The sequence below is a fragment of the Macaca thibetana genome, chromosome 14 (genome assembly GCF_024542745.1).
Source record: "Macaca thibetana thibetana isolate TM-01 chromosome 14, ASM2454274v1, whole genome shotgun sequence".
NCBI classification, from domain to species: Eukaryota; Metazoa; Chordata; class Mammalia; order Primates; family Cercopithecidae; genus Macaca; species Macaca thibetana.
In genome coordinates, this window is record NC_065591.1 from 20,919,039 (window position 1) to 20,942,813 (window position 23,775).

The 23,775-nt window shown below is 52.7% G+C and overlaps 1 protein-coding gene and 1 non-coding gene across 4 annotated transcripts in view; one reads left to right on the forward strand and one right to left on the reverse strand.

Annotated features, from left to right (window-relative positions):
- The window catches only part of CD82 (CD82 molecule), a 59,223-nt gene that overhangs the window by 26,847 nt on the left and 8,601 nt on the right, over window positions 1-23,775 (reverse strand). For 2 of the 3 annotated variants that reach the window (XM_050757629.1, XM_050757628.1), the window contains exons 2-3: window positions 9,711-9,792; window positions 2,540-2,622 (exon numbers count right to left, since the gene is read on the reverse strand). In XM_050757629.1, coding sequence (XP_050613586.1) covers window positions 2,540-2,602 — 63 coding nt within the window. In that variant the 5' untranslated portion in view covers window positions 2,603-2,622; window positions 9,711-9,792. Of the gene's footprint in view, window positions 1-2,539; window positions 2,623-2,991; window positions 3,120-9,710; window positions 9,793-23,775 lie in introns of all 3 variants that reach the window. The other variant, XM_050757630.1, reaches the window with a different exon arrangement.
- Window positions 21,340-21,446, forward strand: LOC126936778 (U6 spliceosomal RNA). Its single transcript, XR_007719574.1, has one exon. It is a non-coding gene; the product is annotated as a U6 spliceosomal RNA (small nuclear RNA).

Below are 23,775 nucleotides of genomic sequence, written 5' to 3' on the forward strand. Positions count from 1 at the left end.
CTTGGACCTGAGAAAAGTGGCAATGTGCTGGGGAGTCTGGAGTCTAGAGGAGTGTAGGCAAAGACATATAGGTGCACATGCGCGCAGGCGCGAGCACACATAGCAGCCACGGGGATTTTTCCAAACCACAAATCCAACCACTTAACCCCTCCTGATGTGCATAAAACAAAGAGGCAGGCTGACCCAGTCTGTGCCTGGGGAGGCGCACTCTGCCTTCACTGGCTGCCCCCGCTGCCAGGATCCGCCTCTCCAAAGCCACACCCAGAACCCCAGAAAGCCTTTGCTGACCTCCATGACCAGGCCAAGAGCCTCATCTGCTTTCCAAAGAGCCTATCTGTTCTCAGTACCCCCAACAACTGCAATTTTTCATGCATTTGAGTAGTTATTTGATGGAAGCCCACTGCTCCCTAGGACACAGGCTCCGGAAGTATAGCAATCAGGGCTCTTCCGCCCTGAACATCTGAAGATACTGAGGTGTCACATACACATTTGTTGAGGAGTAAACAAGCCCGTTGTGCCTCCTCCAGCTTTCCTTTTTCACTCTCACCCTCCTGTTATACAAGCTCCTCCTCTCCCCCTCCAGCCTCCTGATGGATCACCCTGGGCCCCAGTACACAGACAGTTAACACCTGACTCCTGCCAGCCCCCTGGAAGAGCCAAAAGGAGGCCACGCCCTGGCCAGAGAGCAGCTTTTCCAGTCCCTGGTTCCATAGGGCAGCCTGAGAGCAGGACAGAAAGGGACGCCCTGGCCGAAACCACCAACCTCACTCCGTTTCTCTACTGGGGTCTCCCCAACCCCCACTGCATGAAGGAAAGTTTCTCTATCCCTGAAACCCAAGCTCCGTGACCTAGTACTAGGCCAGAGCCCAGACCCATCTCTCTAGTCCCTAAAGCCCCCAGGAATAGAGCGACAGCGCTCCCCCTCTCCCCGACCCTCCAGTCCTGGCCTATTGGCCTTTATGCTGGGTCTCAGCCCAGACACCAAGTGCTTGCCAGGAAAAGCTTGGCTTTGCCTGCATGGGCAGCTGCTTCCCAAAGTCCTAGGGCAGCCAGGAGGGACCTGACCGCCAAGCTGGGGAAGCCCAAGCCTGGCTTGGGGTGGGTTCCAGGCCCGGCTGCCATGAGCAGAGGGCCAGAGCCACAGTGGGGCCTCACAGGGTCCTCTAGGAGGGAGCTGGGGCCAGGGCCAGGGTGGACAAACAGCAAGGCAGGCAGTACCAGGGCTTCCTGTGTGTGTGCATGCATGTGTGCACACTTGTGTGCAGGTGCCAGGAACACACGTGTACATGTCTGTGCATTGGGTTAAAGTCATGAAGGGGAATTTTTTAATTTTTTTTTTTTTTTTTGTAGAAAAACAGGGTCTTGCTACATTGCCCAAGCTGATCTAGGACTCCTGGCCTCAAACAATCCTCCTGCCTCGGTCTCCCAAAGCACTGAGATTACAGGCAAGACCTACCATGTCTGGCCTGAAGGGGAATTTAGAATGATTCTTGTTTATTTCCCAAACTTCCCATGAACCATGTAACTTGTAATGTACCCCTCCCCCTAACAAGCAATTCATATCTACCGTAGAAAACTGGGAAAATACAGAGATGCATAAAGAATAAAATAAAAATTCCCAAGAATTCCAACATTAACATTCAGAGGTATTTTCTTCTCCTCTCAAAAATACTCACTTTTTTATGAATATGTACATTTAAAACTTTGGATCATAAGAAACATCCTACTGTACAACCTGATTTTTTTTTTTTTTAACACTATCGGGTAGACCATCAACATGGAGAAGCCAGCGCCCCCAATGCTACTCCTAGGCTATGAAGTTCTCTCTAGGGCACTGCCCCCTCACGACACACTCTCACACTCACACACACCCCACCATCCCGGCAACTCCAAGGCGAGAAGCGGTCCGTGCCAGGCCAGAGAGGAAAACCGAGGCCCTGGGAAAATCAGCGGTCAATGTCCACAGAGCTGACCTCTGGACGGCCCATCTGCTGGGGTAGGTCTGGGGAAGGAGGTACGTGCCCTTCGCTAGCCCAAAGCCTGGCGTCCTGTTGGTCACTCTATGAGAGCTCAGGGACATACCTTCCCACGACAGGGATGGGGGTGTGATGGGGCAACTGGGGCCTCGAACTGTAACAGGTCAGTTCTTCACATGGGCAGGGTGGGGTCCAGGGCAGGACTAGAGAGATGCTAAGAGGCTTCTTCTAGCAGCTCCTGCTGTTGAGTTAGGGGGATGCCCAGGGGCTCTCCTCTCCCTCCCCATACCCACCTCCAGCCCTGGCCAGCCCAGGCTTTGGGTGCTCTAGGAGAGGGGAAGGCCGGGTCAGGAATCTAGTGCTTTGTCAAAGGACCAGCTGGGAATGCCGGGGAATCTCCTTGCTACCCCCAGCAGGTTCCATTGGAGATAGTTCGTCCTCAGTCCCCACCCACCAAATCCCCCCAGTCCCCGGCCCAGTCGGCTCTGGAAGGAGTCAGGCTGGGATGCCCCTGGGAGGAGAATCTTTTCGGAGGTGGTCAGGGCGGCATGGGACATACTTACAAAGAAGATCAAGTTGAAGAGGAAGAGAAAGTATTTGGTGACTTTGATACAGGCTGAGCCCATCCTGCCAGTCCTGGAGCTTCCTAGGGGAAGAGAGAAGGCAGGCAGGCCAGTGAGGGGATGAGCTCGGTCTGCCCTTGCAGCAACCCCAGGAGATGGGTACTAACTCTGTCCCTGTCTTACAGGATGCAGAGGCCCAGAGAGGTTAGACAACTAGCCCAAAGCCACACAGCTAGGAAATGGGGTCCCACGAGTAGTCTCATGTGCCAGGCACCTGATGCTTGGCAGTTAGGATCTGGGTCAGCCACTGCACTGGGGTTGGGGCTGGTGGGAGCAAAATGACAGAGGGAGACCCTCACCCCTCACCTCCATGACCCAGGCTCTGAAACTTGCACAGATAGACTCTGTTGGAAGACAGGGGGCTAGGAAGTTAGTGATCCATTGACACATACCCTGAGGTGAGACCTGTGCTTGTTCCACAGACTCCCTCTGGGACTAGGGGCTGGGAGTTGTGGGGTCTGCCAAGGTGAGAAGGGGAATTCTGGCTTCTCAGAAAATGGGTGAGTGTCCCGGCTTCTTACTACAAAGGGAATAAACATGCATTGTAGAACACCCAACAAATACAGAAAAAACAGAAATCAAGCAAAATGTATCTCACCCCAGAGATTAAAAACTGGCATCATTTTAACAGCTATAATTCGTGTGTGTGTGTGTGTGTGTGTGTGTGTGTGTGTGTGTGTGTGTGTATAACAAATGGTTCTAAACAAAATTGGGCTCATTCTGTATAGTGTTTTGTAGCCTGTTTTTTTCATTCTATGATCTTCACTCTCTGTATGTTGATAAAATGCTCTTCATAGTTTCATATGCTGCATAGGCTTCCATCCTATTAGTACTTATTAACATTTGGGGGCTCACAGAGTCCCCCCAAAAATTCATGTGTAGTTAGCATTTTGTGATGCTAATAATTTCTGGGAGCTCGTGGACCTCAGGAAACCCATTCAGGAACCCCAGTGGCCCCAGGTTAAAGTCCCAGATGTGGCCATCCCGTAAAGCATTTAACTGATACTCTAAGATCGGACACACAGGTTGTTTCCAAGTTTTCACAGTCTCCCCGATGACACAAGCTGTGCTTCTGAAATGACACAAACCATGCGTTGGCATGCTGTGCCCCCTCCACTCCAAAAGACCCCAGGCGAGGGGAGGGCCCCGGGAGGAAGAGGGAAGCTAGAAGCTGACTGTCCTCACCCTAACTCAGAGGCCAGAAAACCCAGGAGTGCCAACCGCCAGCCTTCAGACCCTGTGGGGCAAAGGGAGCCAGGACCGCCGGGCAGCTGGGGCCTGGACAGCTGGCCTGGGACAGCTGCATGGGCAAAGCTGGGCTCGGGGGGTGGAGGGGAAGGCACCAGGCCCACTTGTGTTTCCCTGCCTTATGGAGGGGGAAGGGCAGGCCACAGAGCAAAGGGAAAGGAAAGCCAGAGCCTGGGCTTCACTCCTTCTTCCTCCGGCACCGCTTGAAAGTCTTCAATTTCCCCAGCTACACACAGGTTCCCTATTCTTTTCTGGACATGCTAACCATCAACAATCCTCCATCCTCCTTGTCAAGTGGGAGCTCAGCTTCCACTTCACACATCTCCGGTGATGGGGAAGGTGGCTAATGAGGAGGGCTCATGACCTCCCAAGGGGTCCAGTCCAGTTTTCTTTCCTCTAACAGCTTTGTTAGAGGACGGTTTCTTTAAGTGCCTTTCTAAAGGGCAGATTTGGGAGGTATCACCTGAAGCAAAGCTGCCCAAGTTAGGAAAAAGCTGCCTAGGTGGTAGTGAGCTTCCCATCACAAGCGGCATGGAAGCAAGTCTAAAAAAATACTCATGGGGGATTTAAGTGCTACATAGGGAGATTAGACTAAATGGCTCTTCCAGTCTAGGGGGCTCCAAGGCCTGGATCTGAGAATTGCAGAGATGGCAGTGACTCAGGAGCCAGGGCAGTGCAGCCTGGGCAGCTCCCCAGACCTAGAGAGGAGAAAACATGACTGTCCTGTGCCCAGAAAGCCATCGATCTTCGATGCCCAAACCCCGTCCTGGTCTAGGAAGGCCTCCTGGGGCTCAAGGATAGCTATTGTTTTTCCTCTCTCTCACCTCCCAGCACAGAGCCTGACATACCGCAGGCACTTCACAAACTTCAGGAACAAGACAGCAAGAGAAGAGAGATTCTTTCCCAAAGCCAGGCGGCATCTGTTTTTCTTTCCTACCATGGATCTGCTGTGTTTCAGCCTGACCAGGTCTCCTTCTAGTAAACAACATGGGGCATGCCCCGAGAGACCAACCCAGGTTCAGTGCCCAAGCAGCAGTAGCTAAGCCACCCCTTCACCACAAGAACATCCACTAACTGCAGTCCAGCAACTAACTATGCGTCTCGGCAACGGGGCCATTGGCATCCTTGTGAAATTGGAGAAGTGTGGAAACCGTTCTTTGGCAACCCTGAGTCAGATCCATGGTGTTGCAGTTTCAGAAAGTCCGGGAAAGGGGTTTCTACACTTTCCAGCTCACACGTCCTCTGCTCAGCCCCGCGGGGGGGCATTCAGCAAAGGGCAGCTTTTAGAAAAAGAGTAAGTATAGGCTGGGCACGGTGGCTCACGCCTGTAATCCCAGCACTTTGGGAGGCCAAGGCTGGCAGAACACCTGAGGTCAGGAGTTCGAGACCAGCCTGACCAACATGGTGAAACCCCATCTCTACTAAAAACACAAAATTAGTCGGGCGTCGTGGCGAGTGCCTGTAATCCCAGCTACTTAGGAGGCTGAGGCACAAGAATTGCTCGAACCCAGGAGGCGGAGGTTGCAGTGAGCCGAGATTGCGCCACCGTACTCCAGCCTAGGCAACAGAGCGAGACTGTCTCAAAAACAAAAACAAAAACAAACAAAAATAAGAGTAACTATGACGTCTGTAAGGAGAAGGAGTGGCCGCCAGGGATTAGCAACCACTACAAGTGGCCATTTTCAGACATCATCCCCCATCATCCTCACAACCAGCCCAGGAAGTGAGTATTTCTATCCCTGGCAGACCAGAGGCTCAGACAGGTTCAGTAACTTGTGCAAGTCACACAGCTCATAAGTGGCAGTGGTTTTCAGAGCCCAAGATCTTTCTTCTGTGAAGTGGTCCCTTCTGGGCAGTAGCTGGGATTATAAAGGGATCTCTAGGGATGGCTGGGTTTCCTTTGTCCAGTTAGGTGTAAGGATGAAAGGGCTGCTCAGAGGAGCTCTGCTCGGAGGGCAAGGAGGAAGCTGGGAAACCTCGTCACCAAGGCTGACGTGGCTGGGCTGGTATTCCCATGATATTCCAGATCCCAGGCAAGCTTGGCTGGTCCCTTGGTCACGCACACAAATTGTATCAGGCACTGGGCTAAGCTCTTCAGAACCTCTACGTGCAAATGGAGGCACAGAGGAGAGAAGGAGCCGCCCAAGGTCACAAGTAGGAGGACCGGCAAGGACAGGGCCCAGGCCGCCTGGCCCCTTACACCACCCATGGGCTCCATCCCACACAGGAGGCAGCTGGGTGGGTCTGAATGCTGAAATGAGAGCCAGGCAGCCCAGTCAAGTGGGACAGACCCAGAGGTACCTGGACATCACCCGAGGGAGGAGAAGGTGCTGATAACTGGAACCTGGGATGGGCGGCTCCCAGGCACACTGGCCAAGATCCAGAAGACAAAGTCTTCCTGCCCTGCAAGTGCAGATGCTTCTGCCTTCAAAGTGACAGGGAGCAGAGGGTGAAGAACAGTCTCCACACTCAGCAGGAGATGGGCAATCCCACACAGACAAGGGAGTCAGCTCAGCCCGAGGCGGGGACACACCCAGCTCACCCATGATAGGCTGTGGCATCAACTTCAAGGAATCCACAACCACCCCCAAGGTTCAAGGAGCTCCCAAGGTTGAATTCAGAAGGTCAGGGGTTATGCCTGGATCTGCCCTCCCATACTGAGAGCGGAGTCTCAGTTTGCCATCCATGAGACAGAAATAAGGATTGGTGTGGAGCCAGGGTTGGTAAACTGCAGCCTGCAGACCAAATCCAGCCCCACTGCCTGTTTTTTATACAGCTTCTGAGCTAAGAACAGATTTTTTTTTTTTTTTTTTTTTTTTTTTGAGACAGAGTCTTGCTCTGTTGCCCAGGCTGGAGTGCAGTGGCACGATCTCGGCTCACTGCAAGCTCCGCCTCCTGGGTTTATGCCATTCTCCTGCCTCAGCCTCCCGAGTAGCTGGGACTACAGGCACCCACCACCACACTCAGATAATTTTGTTTTTGTATTTTTAGTAGAGACGGGGTTTCACTGTGTTAGCCAGGATGGTCTTGATCTCCTGACCTTGTGATCCGCCTGCCTTGGCCTCCCAAAGTGCTGGCATTACAGGCATGAGCCACTGTGCCTGGCCCAGATTTCATATTTTTAAACAGTTAAAAGAAAAATAAAAAGATTCTTTAATGCATGAAAATTACATAGAATCTAAATTTCTGCACACAGCCATGCCTACTGGTCTCTCTGGCCCTTTACAGAAAAAGCCTGCCGGCCCCTGGTGTAGGGGATCAAATGGTGCACCCGAAAGTCTCTGTAAGAGGCAGCGAGGGTCGCCGGGCGCGGTGGCTCACTCCTGTAATGCCAGCACTTTGGGAGGCTGAGGTGGGCGGATCACGAGGTCAGGAGATCGAGACCATCTTGGCTAACATGGTGAAACCCCGTCTCTACAAAAATATAAAAATTAGCCGGGCGTGGTGACGGGCGCCTGTAGTCCCAGCTACTCAGGCGGCTGAGGCAGGAGAATGGTGTAAACCCAGGAGGTGGCGCTTGCAGTGAGCCGAGATTGCACCACTACACTTCAGCCTGGGCGACAGAGTGAAACTCCGTCTCAAAAAAAAAAAAAAAGAGGCAGCAAGGGTCAGGACCACCCTTGGCATGGGAACTTTGGAGAAAGAAAACAGTGGGGTGGCAGGAATTGATTGTGACTTAGAGAGAGAAGACACAGGATCCTTGAACAAGGGTTCAAATCCTGACTCTGCCAATGTGTGGCCACAGAGGAGGGACTTCCTGGGCCTCATTCATCTCCTAGGGGAGTGGAACTCCCAACTGGACTCCCGTCCTGAAGAGGGAGTGAGGTCAGCGCCTGGTACAGTCAGGACTCGGTGACCCGGAGCTGGGGCCGACATCTGTATCATCATCAGTTGGCTCAGTACTTGCAGGAGAAGCGAGGGATGAAGATTTAATTTACAGATGATCTTAAACCAAAAGAATGTCCTCCAATGTTATGCTTTCTTGTGTATACTTTTGGTAAACACTGCAGAGTCTGCTCAAGCTTTCCTGTGTTAAAAACACCGACAATTCAAGGGAATGAGATGCAAGCACATCTTATGGAAACTTCCAGAACAGTCACAGAGAACCGTGAGCAGCAGGATGGAGGTACTGATCTTTGTTATGGTGGTGGTTGTTGTTTTGAGGCACTCTCGCTCTTGCTCTGTCACCCAGGCTGGAGTGCAGTGGCACGATCTTGGCTCATGGCAATCTCTGTCTCCTAGGGTCAAATGATTCTCCTGCTTCAGCCTCCAGAGTAGCTGGGATTACAGGTGTGTGCCATCATACCCGGCTAACTTTTGTGTATTTAGCAGAGACGGTTTTGCCGTGTTGGCCAGGCTGGTCTTGAACTCTTGACCTCAGGTTATACACCTGCCTAGGCCTCCCAAAGTGCTGGGATTATAGGTGTGAGCCACTGTGCCCGGTGAGGTGCTGATCTTATGTTATACTTGACACCAGGTTAATTGACCATTTCTGAGCAACTACAATTTTAATTGACCAAATATATCATTTTATGCCAGATCAGTTTGTATAATAAAATTATTATATTCATATTTTGCCAACTTCTACTCATCGTTTAACACTCATCTCCGAAATCACCACCTCCAGGAAACTTCCTACTCCAGCCAGCTTTGTCATCACTACCACTGCCAACCCCTGACCCCCAAGACACATGCTGGTTAGACGCACTCCCTCTCTCCTTCCTTCCAGTGGCACTGGAGACCAGAGCAGCTCCATGAACAGGCTCTGGCATCAGGCTGCCTTGGATTTGAATGCAGTTCTAATGCCTCCTAGCTGTGTGACCATGGACAAGTGACTTAACCTCTCTGAGCCTCACTTTACTCATCTGTGAAGTGACAAAGATAAAACCTATTTTGCAGCCTGGGTGCGGTGGCTGAAGTCTGTCACCCCAGCACTTTGGGAGGTCGTGGCAGGCGGATCACGAGGTCAGGAGTTCGAGACCAGCCTGGCCAACATGGTGAAACCCCTGTTCACTAAAAATACAAAAATTAGCTGGGCATGGTGGCGGGTGCCTGCAGTCCCAGCTACTCGGGAGGCTGAGGCAGAGGAATCGCTTGAACCCAGGAGGTGGAGGTTGCAGTGAGCCGAGATCGCACCACTGCACTCCAGCCTGGGTGACAGAGCAAGACTCCATCGCAAACAACAACAACAACAACAAAAAACCCAAACCCTACTTTGAAGATTTGTCCAGACGTTAGATTAGATCATATGGGCAAAATGCCTGCCACACGGTCGGCTGTGGATAAACGGCAGTTCCTATAATGAAGTGCTGCACAGTCACTTTCTACCTGCCTGTCCATTTCCCCTGAGGACTGTGATACCTTGAAGGGGAGACTATGTTATTTATGAGAACAAGGCAGACTTCCAACAAACGTTGCCGAATGAAAGACTGGGTGGATGCAGGGATGGATGGGTAGGTAAGTGGACGAACGGATGGACAGACAGATGGAGGGACTGCCACAAAGAACACCAGGGCCTTCAAGTTCTCGGCCACTTGAAGGTAGTCTAAGATCCACTGCCCCTGAGTCTGCAGGGACTGTTCTCAGGCCTCTTCTGTCCTTGCCCACAGGGCAGGTTGGGGGTGTGTGAGGTGCTCAGCCCTGGGATAGCTGTGAATGCCAGGACCTGCTGCCGAGCCTCCCAGGGACCAGCACTCCAGGACTCTAAATGCTGTAGGAGTCAGAGAGGGGGAAGAAATGGTCCCTCCGTCCACCAGGTGGCTCAGACTGAACACCTGAGGGCCACGCTCGGTCTCCGCCTTCCTTGCCCCACAGCCCAAGCGTGTCCCCTCCAACCCACCACTCCTCTCGGCCCAGGACTTACCTTCCACGAAACCAGTGCAGCTGGTCACAGGACCCACGTCTGCCCGTGCCCACGTGTCGTCCACACAGCAGCAGGGAGGACTCTGAAAAACACGGCCCAGATCTTGTCACTCCTGTCTGTGACTCTCCAAAGGTAATGTGGCTGAAGATATATTCACTATAAACCCAGGCTCCCTGTGTGGCCGGTGGGGCCCCGCCAGGGTTGCCACTCCTCTGTCCTCTTCCCCCTACAGGCTCACGTGGCCTCTTTCCTGTTGTCCTGGTATATCAGGCCCTTATGCCCACCTGAGGGCCTCTACAAAAGGGTTTCTCTGCCAGAATTACTCTTTTCCCATATTTCCCCACAGGCCTTGGCTCGGAAGGCTGACATCCCTCCTCCCAAAGGCCCCCCTAAACACCCAATCTATTCAGAAGGCCTCAACTCCAGCTGCTCATTACAATCAACATAGGCCATGCCCAGGCCCCCTGCCCCAACCAAGTCATCAGGATCTCTAGGGGTAGGGCTGGGCTCCCCAGGAGACCCAAAGGAGCAGCCCGGGTTGACATCTGGGTTGTTACACGGCACCCTCACTGCAGTAGCCTATTTGTTCACTAGTGATTTCTGCATCCGCCACTAGAATATGGGCTCAAGGGGAGGGGCTGCCCCTGTCCCACTCACCCTGTGTCCCGGAGCCCAGAACAGTGCCGTGTGTATAAGAAGCTCTCAGTGTGTGTTTTTAGGAAGCAGGAGAAAAAAGGGAGGTCTAGAGAGATCGGGAAAGATTTCTTAGACCAGAATTGATCCTGCAGCTGGAGGTTTCTGATCCTTAGAATGATATCGCTGGATTGGGGTAGAGATGGGTTGCTTCCCCCTAAGATAGGAATTTTTTTTTTTTTTAGATGGAGTCTCGCTCTGTCACCCAGGCTGGAGTGCAGTGGTGCCATCTCGGCTCACTGCAAGCTCTGCCTCCCGGGTTCATGCCATTCTCCTGCCTCAGCCTCCCGAGTAGCTGGGACTACAGGCGCCCGCCACCATGCCTGGTTAATTTTTTGTATTTTTAGTAGACGGGGTTTTACTGTGTTAGCCAGGATGGTCTCAATCTCCTGACCTCGTGATCCACCCGCCTCGGCCTCCCAAAGTGCTGGGATTACAGGCGTTAGCCACTGCACCCAGCCAGGATTTTTAAATATATATGTATTTGTTGAGACAGGACCTCACTCTGCTCTGTTGCCAAGGCTGGAGTGCAATGGTGTAAACACAGCTCACTGCAGCCTAAACCTCCTGGGCTTAAGTAATCCTCCTGCCTCAGCCTCCCATAGAGTTGGGACCACAGGTACACTCCACCATGCCTGGCTGATTATTTTGTAGAAATGGGGTCTCACTTTATTGCCCAGACTTGTCTCAAATGCCCGGGGTCAAGCAAGTATTTTAATCTCCTTTGGGTCAGAAAAGCTGACGGAAGCTGTGAACTCTCCCTAGAAAGATGCACACAGACGGGCAGGCACACGCTTCCTTCCAATTTCAGGAGGTCACAGACCCTGGAAAGCCCACCTGAGGCCAAGGTTTTCTCTGCCCCCATCTCCTAAATGCCCTAGAGTGGTGGTCCCCAGCCTTGGCTGCACACAGGAATTGCCTCGGGAGTTCTGAAAGTTATTGATGCCCGGCCCCCACTGCCAGAGACCCTGATGAGTTGTTCTGGGCTGCAGCCTGGGCATCAGGGTTTCTTCAGTTCTCCAGGGGGTTCCAGTATATTGGGAGCCACTGCCGTGGCTCCATTCCTTACACAGGCCAGCCCCTCTGCTCCTCAGTGGGGTGCAGGCAGGCCTGGGGTTTCTGGTGCAGCAGCGCCTGGCCAGAGAGAATCTGCCTGGCACTCTGGCATCTGAAAAACAGTGTCACATGAAGCTCCCTGCACCATCTTCCAACCTGGGCTGCCTCAAGGCTCCTTCCACTCCAGTCTGTTACCCCAGAGCAATATTACTGTGCATGAGAAGACTTTTGAGATCACTGCACTTTTCAGAGGAGCCAGAGAGAGCAAGAGATGGCAGGTGGCACAGCAAGCTTGAGCTAAACATGAAGTAGAGAACTGAAGATTCCCAGTCCAGAGCTCCTTTCTCTACCTGCGGCCCTGTGTCTGCACACTGGGGCTCCCACATGGGAGGGATAAGAAACACTGGACTCAGAATCACAGAGATGGCCCTCGGCTCCACCCCTGGCTCTGCCGGGTATCTGCCACATGACCTTGGGAAACACTGCAGAGCTGCTCCCTTATCCACAGATGGGGATGCCAACCCAGCCCACCCACTGCAGGCGTGAAGGTGAATCACCATCAGGCTAGTGCATAGTAGGGCGCAATCTATGCTGGTGCCTGGCCCTCTCCTCCCACTCTCCCTGCCTGAAGATGCCACATCTGCCACACCTTGCCAGCTGTGTAGCCTTGGGTGATCACCTTACCACTGTGTCTCAGCTTTCCCACCTGTAAAATGAACTTAATAATGGGTTGTGGTCAGGCTTAAAGAGTTTGTATCTATAAAGTGCCTGGCACCCAGTAAGTGTCACATAAATGTTACCAACTATGGTGATGATGATGATCTGGAAAAGTTGTTGTTTTCCTGACCAACAGTCTGAAGCCCTCTGAGGCCTGATCTAGTCTCTAGCCATGTGCCCACCCTGGAGAGGCTATGTGCCGGAAGATGACCACTGCTGCTCCTGGGTGAGGGGCTGGCAGACAAGCAGGACCAGGCTGGGCCACCTAAGGAAGGAGGAGCCTCTGCCCCTAGCCTCCAGGCTGTGCCACTGGGAACTGCCTGAGACCCAGAGGTCCAGCCAGTTTGGTGAGTTGGGCATCCGATCCCGTGGGAGCTCAGTCTGCCCAGTCGAGCAGAAAGCGGAGTGAGAAAGCCTGGCTGGGCTATTGTGCCCTGGATGCCAGCCCATCCACAGGCACTCCACCTGCAAGCTGGTTCTTGGCCACCAGCTCTCTGGTCCTCTAGACTTTGTCCTGATCGCTCATGGGAAGAGACTAGGCACAGACGGCTGTGTTTGTTTTCATGTTGGACAGGTGATGTGTTTCCTGAAATCCCCGCTGACACCAGTGCCTGGCTTTTTGACCTCTCACTATCTTATTTTTCAATCTCTGGTCTTACTCTTATTGTTGATATTAACCCCCACCCACCAGAAAAAAAAAATAGCTGCTACTCTGGGCAACAGAAGAGTGAGCATAAGCAGGATGAGGGCCTCAGGTTTCCTTTAAGATCTAGGGTTCAGCCCAGCCACAGTGGCTCATACCTGTAATCCCAGCATTTTGGGAGGCCGAGGCGGGCAGATCACCTAAAGTCAGGAGTTCGAGACCAGCCTGGCCAACATGGTGAAACTCCATCTCTACTAAAAATACAAAAAATTAGCTGGGCATGGTGGCAGTTGCCTGTAATCTCAGCTACTCAGGAGGCTGAGGCAGGAGAACTGCTTGAACCCAGGAGGCAGAGGTTGCAGTGAGCTGAGATCGTGCCACTGCACTCCAGCCTAGGCAACGAGAGCAAAACTCTGTCTCAAAACAAAAACAAAAACAAAAACAAAATCCTAGGCTTCAATCCCAGCTCTGCCTCCTCCTAGATGTGTGAGCTTGAGCAAGAGAGTTATTAAACCCCTCTGAGTCCCAACATTCCCACCTCTAACCCCAAGATGCTGGTGGGATCCCCATCTCATGGGATTGTTGGAGGAGTAGGAAACGACACGGAAGGAACTTTGGGGTCACTGTCAGCTCCTCACCACACAGTGAGGAGATCCTGCCACTACTACCACCACCAAGGTTGGAAGAAACACATCCAAATCAGACCTTCCCAGGAATCACAGGATTTCAGAGCCCAAAGAGCCTCCCTGTTTGTCTTAGAGATTAAGGAAGGGACCCTGTCACAGGATCCCATGAACCAGTGAGACAGGCTCCGTCTCTCCTGAGAGAGCTGGGATTGACAGCTGACATTTGGGAAAAGGAGGCCGGGGTACAAGAGCAACACAGGCCAGCAGGCATCCCTGTATATTATGCCATTACTCACCGCATCCATGCAATCTCCATAACATCCTCACCTGCTGCCCAAATGAACAAGGTAAATGGCGCAGCCCACCGTCCCACCCTTCCATACCTCTGCTGCCTACTGCCTGATCCCCCAACCCTACCCCAGATCCCTGAGGCCTGACTCTCAGCTTCCTTTCAGGAAGGAAAAGAGCAGCTCCACCAATCCTGACCGGGACATTCCTTCAGTTTGGCTGATGAGGCTGACAGATGTGGCCCTTCTCAGGAGGTTTTGCTTTGAAACCCTAGCAATGAGACTGGAGGGCCTTTAGGTAAAGAAGGGGGCCACTCTGACAGGAGAGTGCAGAGTGGGAACCAGCAGATACCTTGAGCCCACCAGCATTCCTGCCTGGACCCCATGCAGCCAAAGAATCAAGCTGAGGCTGAGCCATAGCCTCTGACCTCTTGCTTTCCACAGCCCCCTTGCTTGACTGTTTTTGGCTTCTTAGCCAGCTGCTTGGGCCCCAGACAGCCCCCACTCTCTCCCAATGCTAGGTGCCAAGACTCATGCACTCAGATTCACAGTGCCAGAATGGCCTTTGACATCACTAGCTCAGCCCACACTCCTCAGATGAAGAGACTGATGCCCAGAGAAGAAAACGAACCCCTACCCCCAACCCTTCTGGGGAATGCGCATGTTCAGTGTGTATGTTGGGGAATAGGGAGGGGACTGTGTAGGGCAGTCAGTGTGTCCCAGCCTGTTTGGCATCATGATACACATTGAGAAGTATACCTATTTGTTCAGCTCACTGGGACGGACAGATAGAACTACATCTGGCTTGAGGTTACTAGCCTAGGGCTCTGTTCTCAAGGGCTCCAGAGATAACCATCTCGACAGCTCATTGATCGGAAAGCTCTAACCTAAAGGGATATTTAGGAGCTAAAGAGAGCCTGCAAGAAGCCTCAGATTCCAGAGGACCTGACAACAGGATTCCCAGGTGGGCTCTCAGGGGCCAGCCACCTTTTGAGGCCCTCTCCCCAGTGCCATAACTGGGGGCAGTTAAATAATGGGCCCTGAGAGAGACCTAAATTCCAAATCTCATTTCTCAGTATCCACGTGACCTCTGGCAAGCTGCCTGCCTGCATTGAGCCTCAGCATTCTCATCTGTAAAATAGGCTATCTAGAACCCTCCAAGAGGAAACCAGAATCAGCGTGCCAAACCCAAGGTTGTCAGCATGACAGAGACAGAGGATTCTGGGAAGAGGTCCTGTTAGGTCCCACAGCAAGGAAGTTGCATAAAGATTGTCCCTTAAGGCATGGGATGGAGACAGGGTTCCTGCAGACTGCTCCAGGGAGGTCACCACCACCAAGAACTTGAAATGAGGTTGGGCAGAGGGAAGACCTAGGGGCAAAAGGAACATTCATGAAAGCATCCACTATGGGAGTGTTGCTTCACTGATCTTATCTCATTCAGCCCTCAAACCCCAGGCAGGATTCAGGAGGGTGGCAGCACTGGCCCCGGTCACACAGGGGACAGTGGTGCAGCTGAGCTCTGCCCTCCAGACTCTCTGACTCTGGAGTTCAATACCCTACTGACTTTGTAACATTGCTTCCCACCACCAAGGTAATCGCAAGGCAGGCAGCGGGGGTCACTGCAGCCAGGTATTAAAGGGGCAAAGCCTTGGTCCCAGGACTGTAAAATCAGAGCATCCAGAGGTGAGGCCAGGCACCTGCAGGTTTAGCAAACACACAGCATTTCAGAATTCTCTCCCTCCACCAGCCAGCCATGAAGGAGGTGGACACGGAGGGCCGAGCTGAAACAGCAGGACATGAAACCAGTCCTAGCCCTCAGAGGGGACCTCATAGGGCACACTGTCCTCTCAGAATACACAGCTCATGATCCAGAGGGCCTAAGGGGCTGCCCTCCCAGGGGCCTCCCAAGTGGCCCTTCTGTGCTCAGTTTCTCTCCTGAGCCACCATGCACTGCAGTTCACCAAATCCCCACTCCAGGTTGGCCCGGAGCTGGAGTGAAACAGGAAACAGATGACTCCAACTCATCCCTGCCCTCAGGGAGCACCCAGTCCAGACAGGCACAGACATGAATGTGAGCAATTATACAAAGCAGCCTGCTGACTCCATCTCCCTCCGAAGGACAAAAGGGGCTCTCTAGAACACAGACTCAAGTGTTTAACAATGACAAATGCGAACATGTTTGCATGATTACTAGCTAGACATTGTGCCAAGCCCTTCACGTGGCTCAGTTTATCCCTGCAATGATCCTATGAGATAAGTACTGTTCATCACCCCTCTATACAGTTGCAGAAACTGAGACTCAGGGTGGTCAAGGGCCTTGCCCAAGGTCACCTTGCTGGTAGGGCAGAGAATTGAACCCCAACAGTCTGACCCTCCCAGAGCCCCTGAGCTTTGTTGTCACACCATGCTGCCTGCAGAAACAAAGTTGTAAATGACAGGTAATGAAAATTACCCCACCAAGGCCCAGCCTAGATTAATTGAGCTTTATGGCCCAGCTTCCAAACCCAACCAACTGAAGACACTCTGGGGCGACACTAGGCACCAGTGACCAGCTTGCACACTGATCCCAGAGCCTAGCCAGCTAGAGTAGGTGGCTAACAAAAGGGTGGGGGCCCTGAGTAAGGTGATTAGAGAGAGGGATGGGGACTCTAATCAGGGACCCCACATGGCAGCAGGCAAGCCTTTTGTCACATCGTACCCTCCCCAGGCACTGAGCTCAGGAAGGTAGAAACAGGGCTGCTGAAATGCTACCTCCTCGAGGCAGCCTTTCCAAAACATTCTCCAGCACAGACTTTCAGGCATCACCATATGGCAGCCCTAATTATCTCATCATGAGAATTTAGGATAGACATCAGACAGGCATAGGTTCAAACTCTGGTTCTATTTATTTACCCTTTTTATTGAGACAGAGTCTCACTCTATCGCCGAGGCTGGAGTGCAGTGGCATGATCTCGGCTCACTGCAACCTCTGCCTCCCGGGTTCAAGAGATTCTCCTGCCTCAGCCTCCCATGTAGGCAGGATTACAGGCACACACCACCACATCTGGCTAATTTTTGTATTTTTAGTAGAGACAGGTTTCACCACGTAGACCAGGCTGGTCTTGAACTCCTGATCTTAAGCGATCCACCCATCTCAGTCTCCCAAAGTGCTGGGTGGGATTATGGCATGAGCCACTGTGCCTGGCCTGTCTACCCTTTCCCAACTGTCATTTAACTTTTCCGAGCTTCAATTCCTTCATCTGTCCAATGGGCTGATCCTTCCTGCCTCCCAAGGCTTAGTTCTCAGTACTCTGCAGGCCTTTAGGAGTATTTGATGGGCAGAGAGAAGAGTAAGTGAGACACAGTGAAGGCAAAGTGATGCACATAGGTACGGGGACTCTGTCTTTACAGATGCTTGGGTAAAAGCACAGAGAGATGGGCCAGGGGTAGAGGGTAGGGGTAGGGGTAACTCCAAGAACTTGGGGGTAGGGGGTCTTCTTGGCTGAGAGCTAGCTGAAGGCAGCTCAGCCCAGGTGAGGAGAGGACAGGGCAGGGCTCTGTGGGGCCTCAGCCCTCTCTGAAGTTCTTCTCCCTCACCTGTCTCTTCCCTTCTGTGGGGGTCCCTATCTCCATCTGTGGCTCCCTGGAGCCATCCCCTCTTCCTTGTCACTTGCTGTTTCTGTCATCATCTAAGTCTCTCCCTTTAACATCCCGAGAGCCTTGGAATACCCAGTGTCCAGGGCAACCTCATCCAGCCCACAGGCCCCAATCTCTAGCCTACTGAGCCCTCCCCATGACAGGAGCCCAGCTCCTGCAAGGGGTGGCCCTGAGAGACCCACTTCCACGGTCTACTGCAGAGATCTGGGCCCGCCGAGGCGGGAATAAAGGGGTTGTGCTTCCCACAGAGGGCCCCTGGTTCCCAGGCAGAGAAGCAGCCATTTAAGCAGCCCAGACACTTGGCAGCTCCAGCAGGAACGCTGGTAACAAAAGGAAACCGGCATGGGCCTGTCAGGCCTCCCTCCCCAGGGCTCCCTGGGCCTCTCCTCTGGGTTTGCTGAGGGGCTTGGGCAGAGCAAGGTACAGAGGGGAGAGTGAGAGAGGCAGGGACAGAGAGACTAAAAAGAAAGACACAGACAGACTCGAGGGTGAAGGGAGCCTCTGGTCCCCCGGAGCACCAACCTGCAGACCCTGAGGCCCTGTCAGGTCTCACCAGGAAGTCTAGGGGAGCCTGCGGTGAGGCCGGCCTGGGAGCGCAGGCCCTGCTGACCCAGGAGGACCCCACATCCACCCCTGGAGCCAGGCCAGCTCCCAGCTCCTGCTCTGGGGCCACCCCAGAGACTGCCCTGCATGTTCCGTCTCCCCCTGTTTTGTAGCCAAGAGTCCTGTTTCCTCTGTGCCTCCCAAGGAATGGGCCCACCCTCTAGCCTCCCCTACCCTGCCCTCTCCCTACCTCCCATTCACAAAGACCCTTCCCCAGCAAGTCTTTCTCAGCCTCGGCCTCCCCGGGATTCTAAGAGCGGCAGTACTGTGCCCTGGGAAAAAACCCAGTCCCCCACCAAATGTGGTTCCTGAGCGGGCTGCTGGCCAGGCCTTTACGATGAGAAAGGGCACGGCAGTGCTCTGAGCCAGCCACTCTGAGCCCCCTAAGGAAGCTGAGGCAGACAGAAGGGACCTGACCTCAGCCCACAGCAGCTAACACAAAATGAACATCTGGGTCCCAAACAGCCCCATCCAATCCCTTCCACTAGAGCAACTCAGGGCCATGGGGAGGAAGAGAGAAGGGGAACGAGCCCAGCCAGCTTTAGGCTGTAATCAATCACTCCCCTTCCCCAAACCTCAGCTTACCTGTCTGTGCAGTGGGGACAGTCCCTATGCCAGCTCCTAATGCAGGGTGGAAATCTGGGACCCCATCCCCGCTGGCCCAGTCCTGAACCTAGCCCTCTGCCAGCCTCTCCTCTTCCCAGGGCCAACCAACTTTCCATTGCTGATGGACTTAGCCAAGAATTTGGCATCCAGTGAGAGCTGGGGCAGGCAGAGAGGGTAGTGAGTCCGGCTGTGGGCCTTGGGCGAGTTCCCCTCTCTGGGTAGTAATGGTTCATTCCTGTCCTAGAGGGAGGCGTGTGGTTTGGGGAGTAAAACGCTCTAGCACAATAAAGGGAAGTGTGGTGATCATTATCACCATGAGACGGTCCTGGGCCACAAGGAGCTAGAAAGGGGGTGTATAGATGTTCAGACAGGTGAGAAGGAAAGGTGCTAGGTGCTATTGGAAGTGGTCTGTCCCCAGGGGCCAGGCATGGGACATGTGGCAACACCATCGTGGTCTCAGATAGAACCAGGCAGGGCCTCACACCTGGGCTGGCTCCCTGGCTCTCTTCCCACAGGAAGATAGGGGCTCAGAGAGGGGCTGCCTCCTTCCCTGGGCGACCCAGTAAACCAGGCACTACACCAAGAGCATATGGGCCTGGAGAGCCTCCAGGTGTCCAGAGGAAAAGGGGACTATTTGTTCCCCAGTAGGAAAATTGATATGTAAATAAGCAGCCACTGGCCTGACCCAAGCCTCCTGGGAGGCCGCCCTCAGGTCGCCTGGGCCCCATGCTCTGGTCTCCTGTTTGCCGATCATGTGTGATCCTGAGAACACAGGACACAGAGTTATCTCTTTCTACAGATCTGGAAATTGAGGCTCAGGGGGGTTAGTAACGTGCCCGGGGAGGGTCACAACTTGGAACTGGCAGAGTCTGATTAAATCAGCCTGATTCTGTCCCTGTGCCCAATCCTTGGCCCATTATCCACCGAGGACACCCCCTACCTAGAGCAGATATAGTTCAGGCCTTAGGCCAAGCCCAACCAGGCCCCCCACTAAAGGGGGTCGGGGTGGGTGGCGGCAGAACGTAGCCTGAGCCCACTGCAGGGGAAGATGAGGGACTGGCATTTCCTGAGTGCCATGAACCCCCAGGCGCCAGTGCTAGATGTTTTGCACTTTATCTCCTGCAAGTATCAGAAGTTATCAACAAGGAAAGTAGCTTTCTTACTTTCCGACGAAGGAAACCAGGGTTCAGAGAAGGTAAGTGACTTGCTGAAAGTCACAAGCCTGAGAGTTCCAGGTCTGAGGCTAACCTTTCCCTAGCATGCACAGACTCAGCTGCACGCCCTGCCAGACCCTGCAGGGGCTTGGACCCACACCAGCCACAGGCCCTGCTCTCATGCCTCACTGGGGAGTTAACCAACCCGGTCAGCCAGTTCGCCCACTGCACAGAACCCGAGAGAGTTGAGTTGGCTTGGCCAGAGGAGCAAGGCTTCCCCAAGGGAAGAAAGTGGCTGGAGCCAGGTGTGGAAGAATGAGGAAGACTTAGGAGGAAGTGATGGCATTCAGGTGAAACTGCAGGGCCCAGGCACCCACGTGTGAGAGACTGGAAAATTCTGCATGACGTATTTTAGAAGAAAGGCACAGTTCCCAGGAGAAGCAAGCAGCTGAGCTGGGAGGAAAACCTGGGCTGAACCCCTCCTTCCCCTCAGCACCAAGGACCTCATGTGCAAGGCCTGGGCAGGAGTCAGAAACAGAGACAGCCTGGACCACCCTGTCTTGCCTCCCCATGGGTTCTTGGCCAACAGCAAAGATTCCGGGCCAGCCCTTTCTGGGATCCTGGGCCCCTTGCACCCAGGACCCACCAGCCCAACTAAAAGCCCTGGGATCCTTCATCCTAAGGCTGAGAAGAGAGAGAAAGAGTTCTCCCGTCTTCAGGGCTGGGCCCAAGATGGGCTGCAAAGACAACCCAGGTTCCAGTCTTAGCTCTCGCACCATCCCTCAACTGCCCGCGGGATTCTGGGCAACTCACTGCTCTGTCATCCTCATCCTCTGTGAACATGGGCTTAGTAATAATGCCCGCCCTATTTCACAGGGTGCTGGAAGGCTTGAGGGATCGGGAATAAGTACATGAGAAAATGTCCACTGCCAAGAGCTATAAAGCATAAGGGATCATTATGAGAAAGGAGGACTCAGATGTCCCAAGCCGGGAAGTGACTTGCCCCCAGGCCACACAGCTAGGCAGTAGCAGAGCAGGATTTGAAAGGGGTCTCCTGCTGACCAGCCAGTGCCCTCCCACTGCAAGACCCTGAATCCCAAGAGAGCTTTGACCCTCGGGCTGACCCTCTCTGCGTGGATGGCGGGTGGGGCGGAGGCTGCTTACTCCACATTCTGGCTCCCTCCAGAACAGGACCTGTTGCCGTCCCAGACCAGACCCCAGCCTTGAGTTCGAAATCAAAAGCCCAGCTCTGCCCCTTTCAGTTCTGTGACCTTGGGTAAGTTATTTCACCTCCTGGACCCTCGGTTTCCTCATCTATACAATGGGACCTGGTGTTAACCCCTACCTGGGGTGGCTGACCTGACATCATGGCTGCAAAGTGCCCAGGATAGGGCCTGGCACACATTAGATGCTCAACAACTGAGGCTTCTCTCTTCTCCCTCTGTTGTGCCTGCCGGGTGAAGCCCAGGTTTGACAGGAGAAAGTTCCTGGCTTCCTGGAAAAGCTGCCCAGAACACTAACTGGGAACATAAACTGCTGGAGAACACTAGACCTTGGAAGAAGATCACGTTACTGAAGAGTTAGTCGGGGGATAAGAAGTGGAGCAAGGTGCTCGCTTCGGCAGCACATATACTAAAATTGGAACGATACAGAGAAGATTAGCATGGCCCCTGCGCAAGGATGACACGCAAATTCGTGAAGCGTTCCATATTTTTATACCCAAAGGATTATAAATTATGCTGCTATAAAGACACATGCACACGTATGTTTATTGCAGCACTATTCACAATAGCAAAGACTTGGAATCAACCCAAATGTCCATCAGTGACAGACTGGATTAAGAAAATGTGGCACATATACACCATGGAATACTATGCAGCCATCAAAAAGGATGAGTTTGAGTCCTTTGTAGGGACTTGGATGCAGCTGGAATCCATCATTCTTAGCAAACTATCACAAGAACAGAAAACCAAACACCGCATGTTCTCACTCATAGGTGGGAACTGAACAATGAGATCACTCGGACTCAGGAAGGGGAACATCACACACCGGGGCCTATCATGGGGAGGGATTGCATTGGGAGTTATACCTGATGTAAATGACGAGTTGATGGGTGCAGCACAGCAACATGGCACAAGTATACATATGTAACAAACCTGCACGTTATGCACATGTACCCTACAACTTAAAGTATAATAATAATAAATAAATAAAAATAAATAAAAAAAGAAGTGGAGCAAGATCCCAGCGCAGAGATGGTGTGGAGGAACCTGCCTCCCCAGGCCCCTCACTTGGGGCCAGCACAGTGGTCAGGGAAGGCCTCTCTGCTTCCACACCAGACCTGCACTGGAGAAGTTGAGGTGGGGAGCGTGAGAGGGCCAGGGTTCCAGTACTAGCCCTCCTACTTTCAACATCCTCAGACACAGCAGGTCACCTGTCAGAGACTCAATTTTCCTTTCTGTAAAATGGAGATGCGGATGATCCTCTTGTCCTCCTGCACAGAAAGTTCCCAAAGGACACATGGGAGAAGGGGTGGGGGCAGGAGGGGAAGTGAGTTCAGGCCTCACAAGATGAGCCTTTATTAAACAGGACAAGGTTCCTACTGTCAGCAGCACCAGGAGCTGAAACTCACCACAGAACCCCACCCCGCCCCATCCCACTACTTTACTGGTACCCAAAGTATGGTCCAGGGCCAGCAGCTGCAGTGTTCCCTGGGAACGTGTTAGCAATGCACATTCTCAGGTGGTACCCCAGACCCACAGAATCAGAAACCTGGGGGTGGGGCCAAGCAATCTGTGCTTTCACAAGCTGTCCAAGGGACTGATGCATGTCAGAGTTTGAGAACTACCGCAACACCCGCCACCCACTCTGGAGAAAGTTTCCCTCACTGACTCATCTTCCCACCTCCTCCTTTCCAGGAGACTGTTGGGGAGGAAGGAGTCACTTCGGGGAGAGGTCATTAAATAGTAAAGAGAGTCCATGATTAGTTAATGACACCACAGGCTCCCAGAGAGGAGAGGGTCAAAAGTCAGACTGTAATTGAAGAGAAAACACTCCCCTATATCTATCTGCCTTTCTCCATCTCCTTCTCTTTCACAGATACACATACCCTAAAAGCCTGCTCCTCCTCCTCCTGTGGGTGGGCCAACTAGAACCAGGGACAGAGAGAACGCTCCCCCACCAGTAGGGCTGAAGCGAAATTGGGAGACCGGTTAGGGTGGGAGATTCTGGTCCTCTGGCCTTGAGTTTAAAAACCATCTGACTTGGAAAGCCACTTCTAGGAATTCATTCCATGGAGCTCATTAGAGTTGAGTACAAAATATACATAGGGACAAGGCGATCATTATAGCAAGGGGAATACTAATGAAAAATTCAAAGGGCCTAAATGTGCAACGGCTGGGGAATGCTTAACCAGGTCACAGCAGATTCCTATGGTGCAATACTACGGAGCTGGGAAACTTGCTGGAGAATGCTCAATCACATGGGAAAACCCTCCCTATACAGTGTTCAGTCAAAAGTGGCAGTGCAGGAAGTGGTTTGTGTGGTACAATCCCAATCTTGTATGTGTGTGCTTTTTTTTAAGGCCAAAACACCAAACTGTTCACAGCAGTTATCTCTGAGCAATTATTTCCTCCTGCAGGTCTGTTCTTTACCGCCTGAATTTTTCCACAAAAAAAAAAAAAAACCCTCTTTCTTCAATAATCAGAAAGTTTGGGGGGTTTCAGAAAGTTTGGGGGGTTTCTTGGGGTAGCCATTTGGTTTAGATAAAGTTTTTAAAAGAAAATATCTCCTTCCTATGTCAGAATCGCTGGCCTGGGGTCTTCTGCTACAAGATTTGGTTCCACCAGGGAGTTTCCACATTGTGTGTAATTCCAACAAGCAAGATCAGGATCAACATGGGGAAGCCAAGGGTGGGTGGGTTTGCTCAGATTCCATCCCCTATTTTCTAAGAGTCAGTTCTTTCCAGAAATAAAAAATCATGAGCTCTCCAAGACTTGAGGTGCGTGAGCAAACGCTGGATGTGGTCCATGGGATCAGACTGGG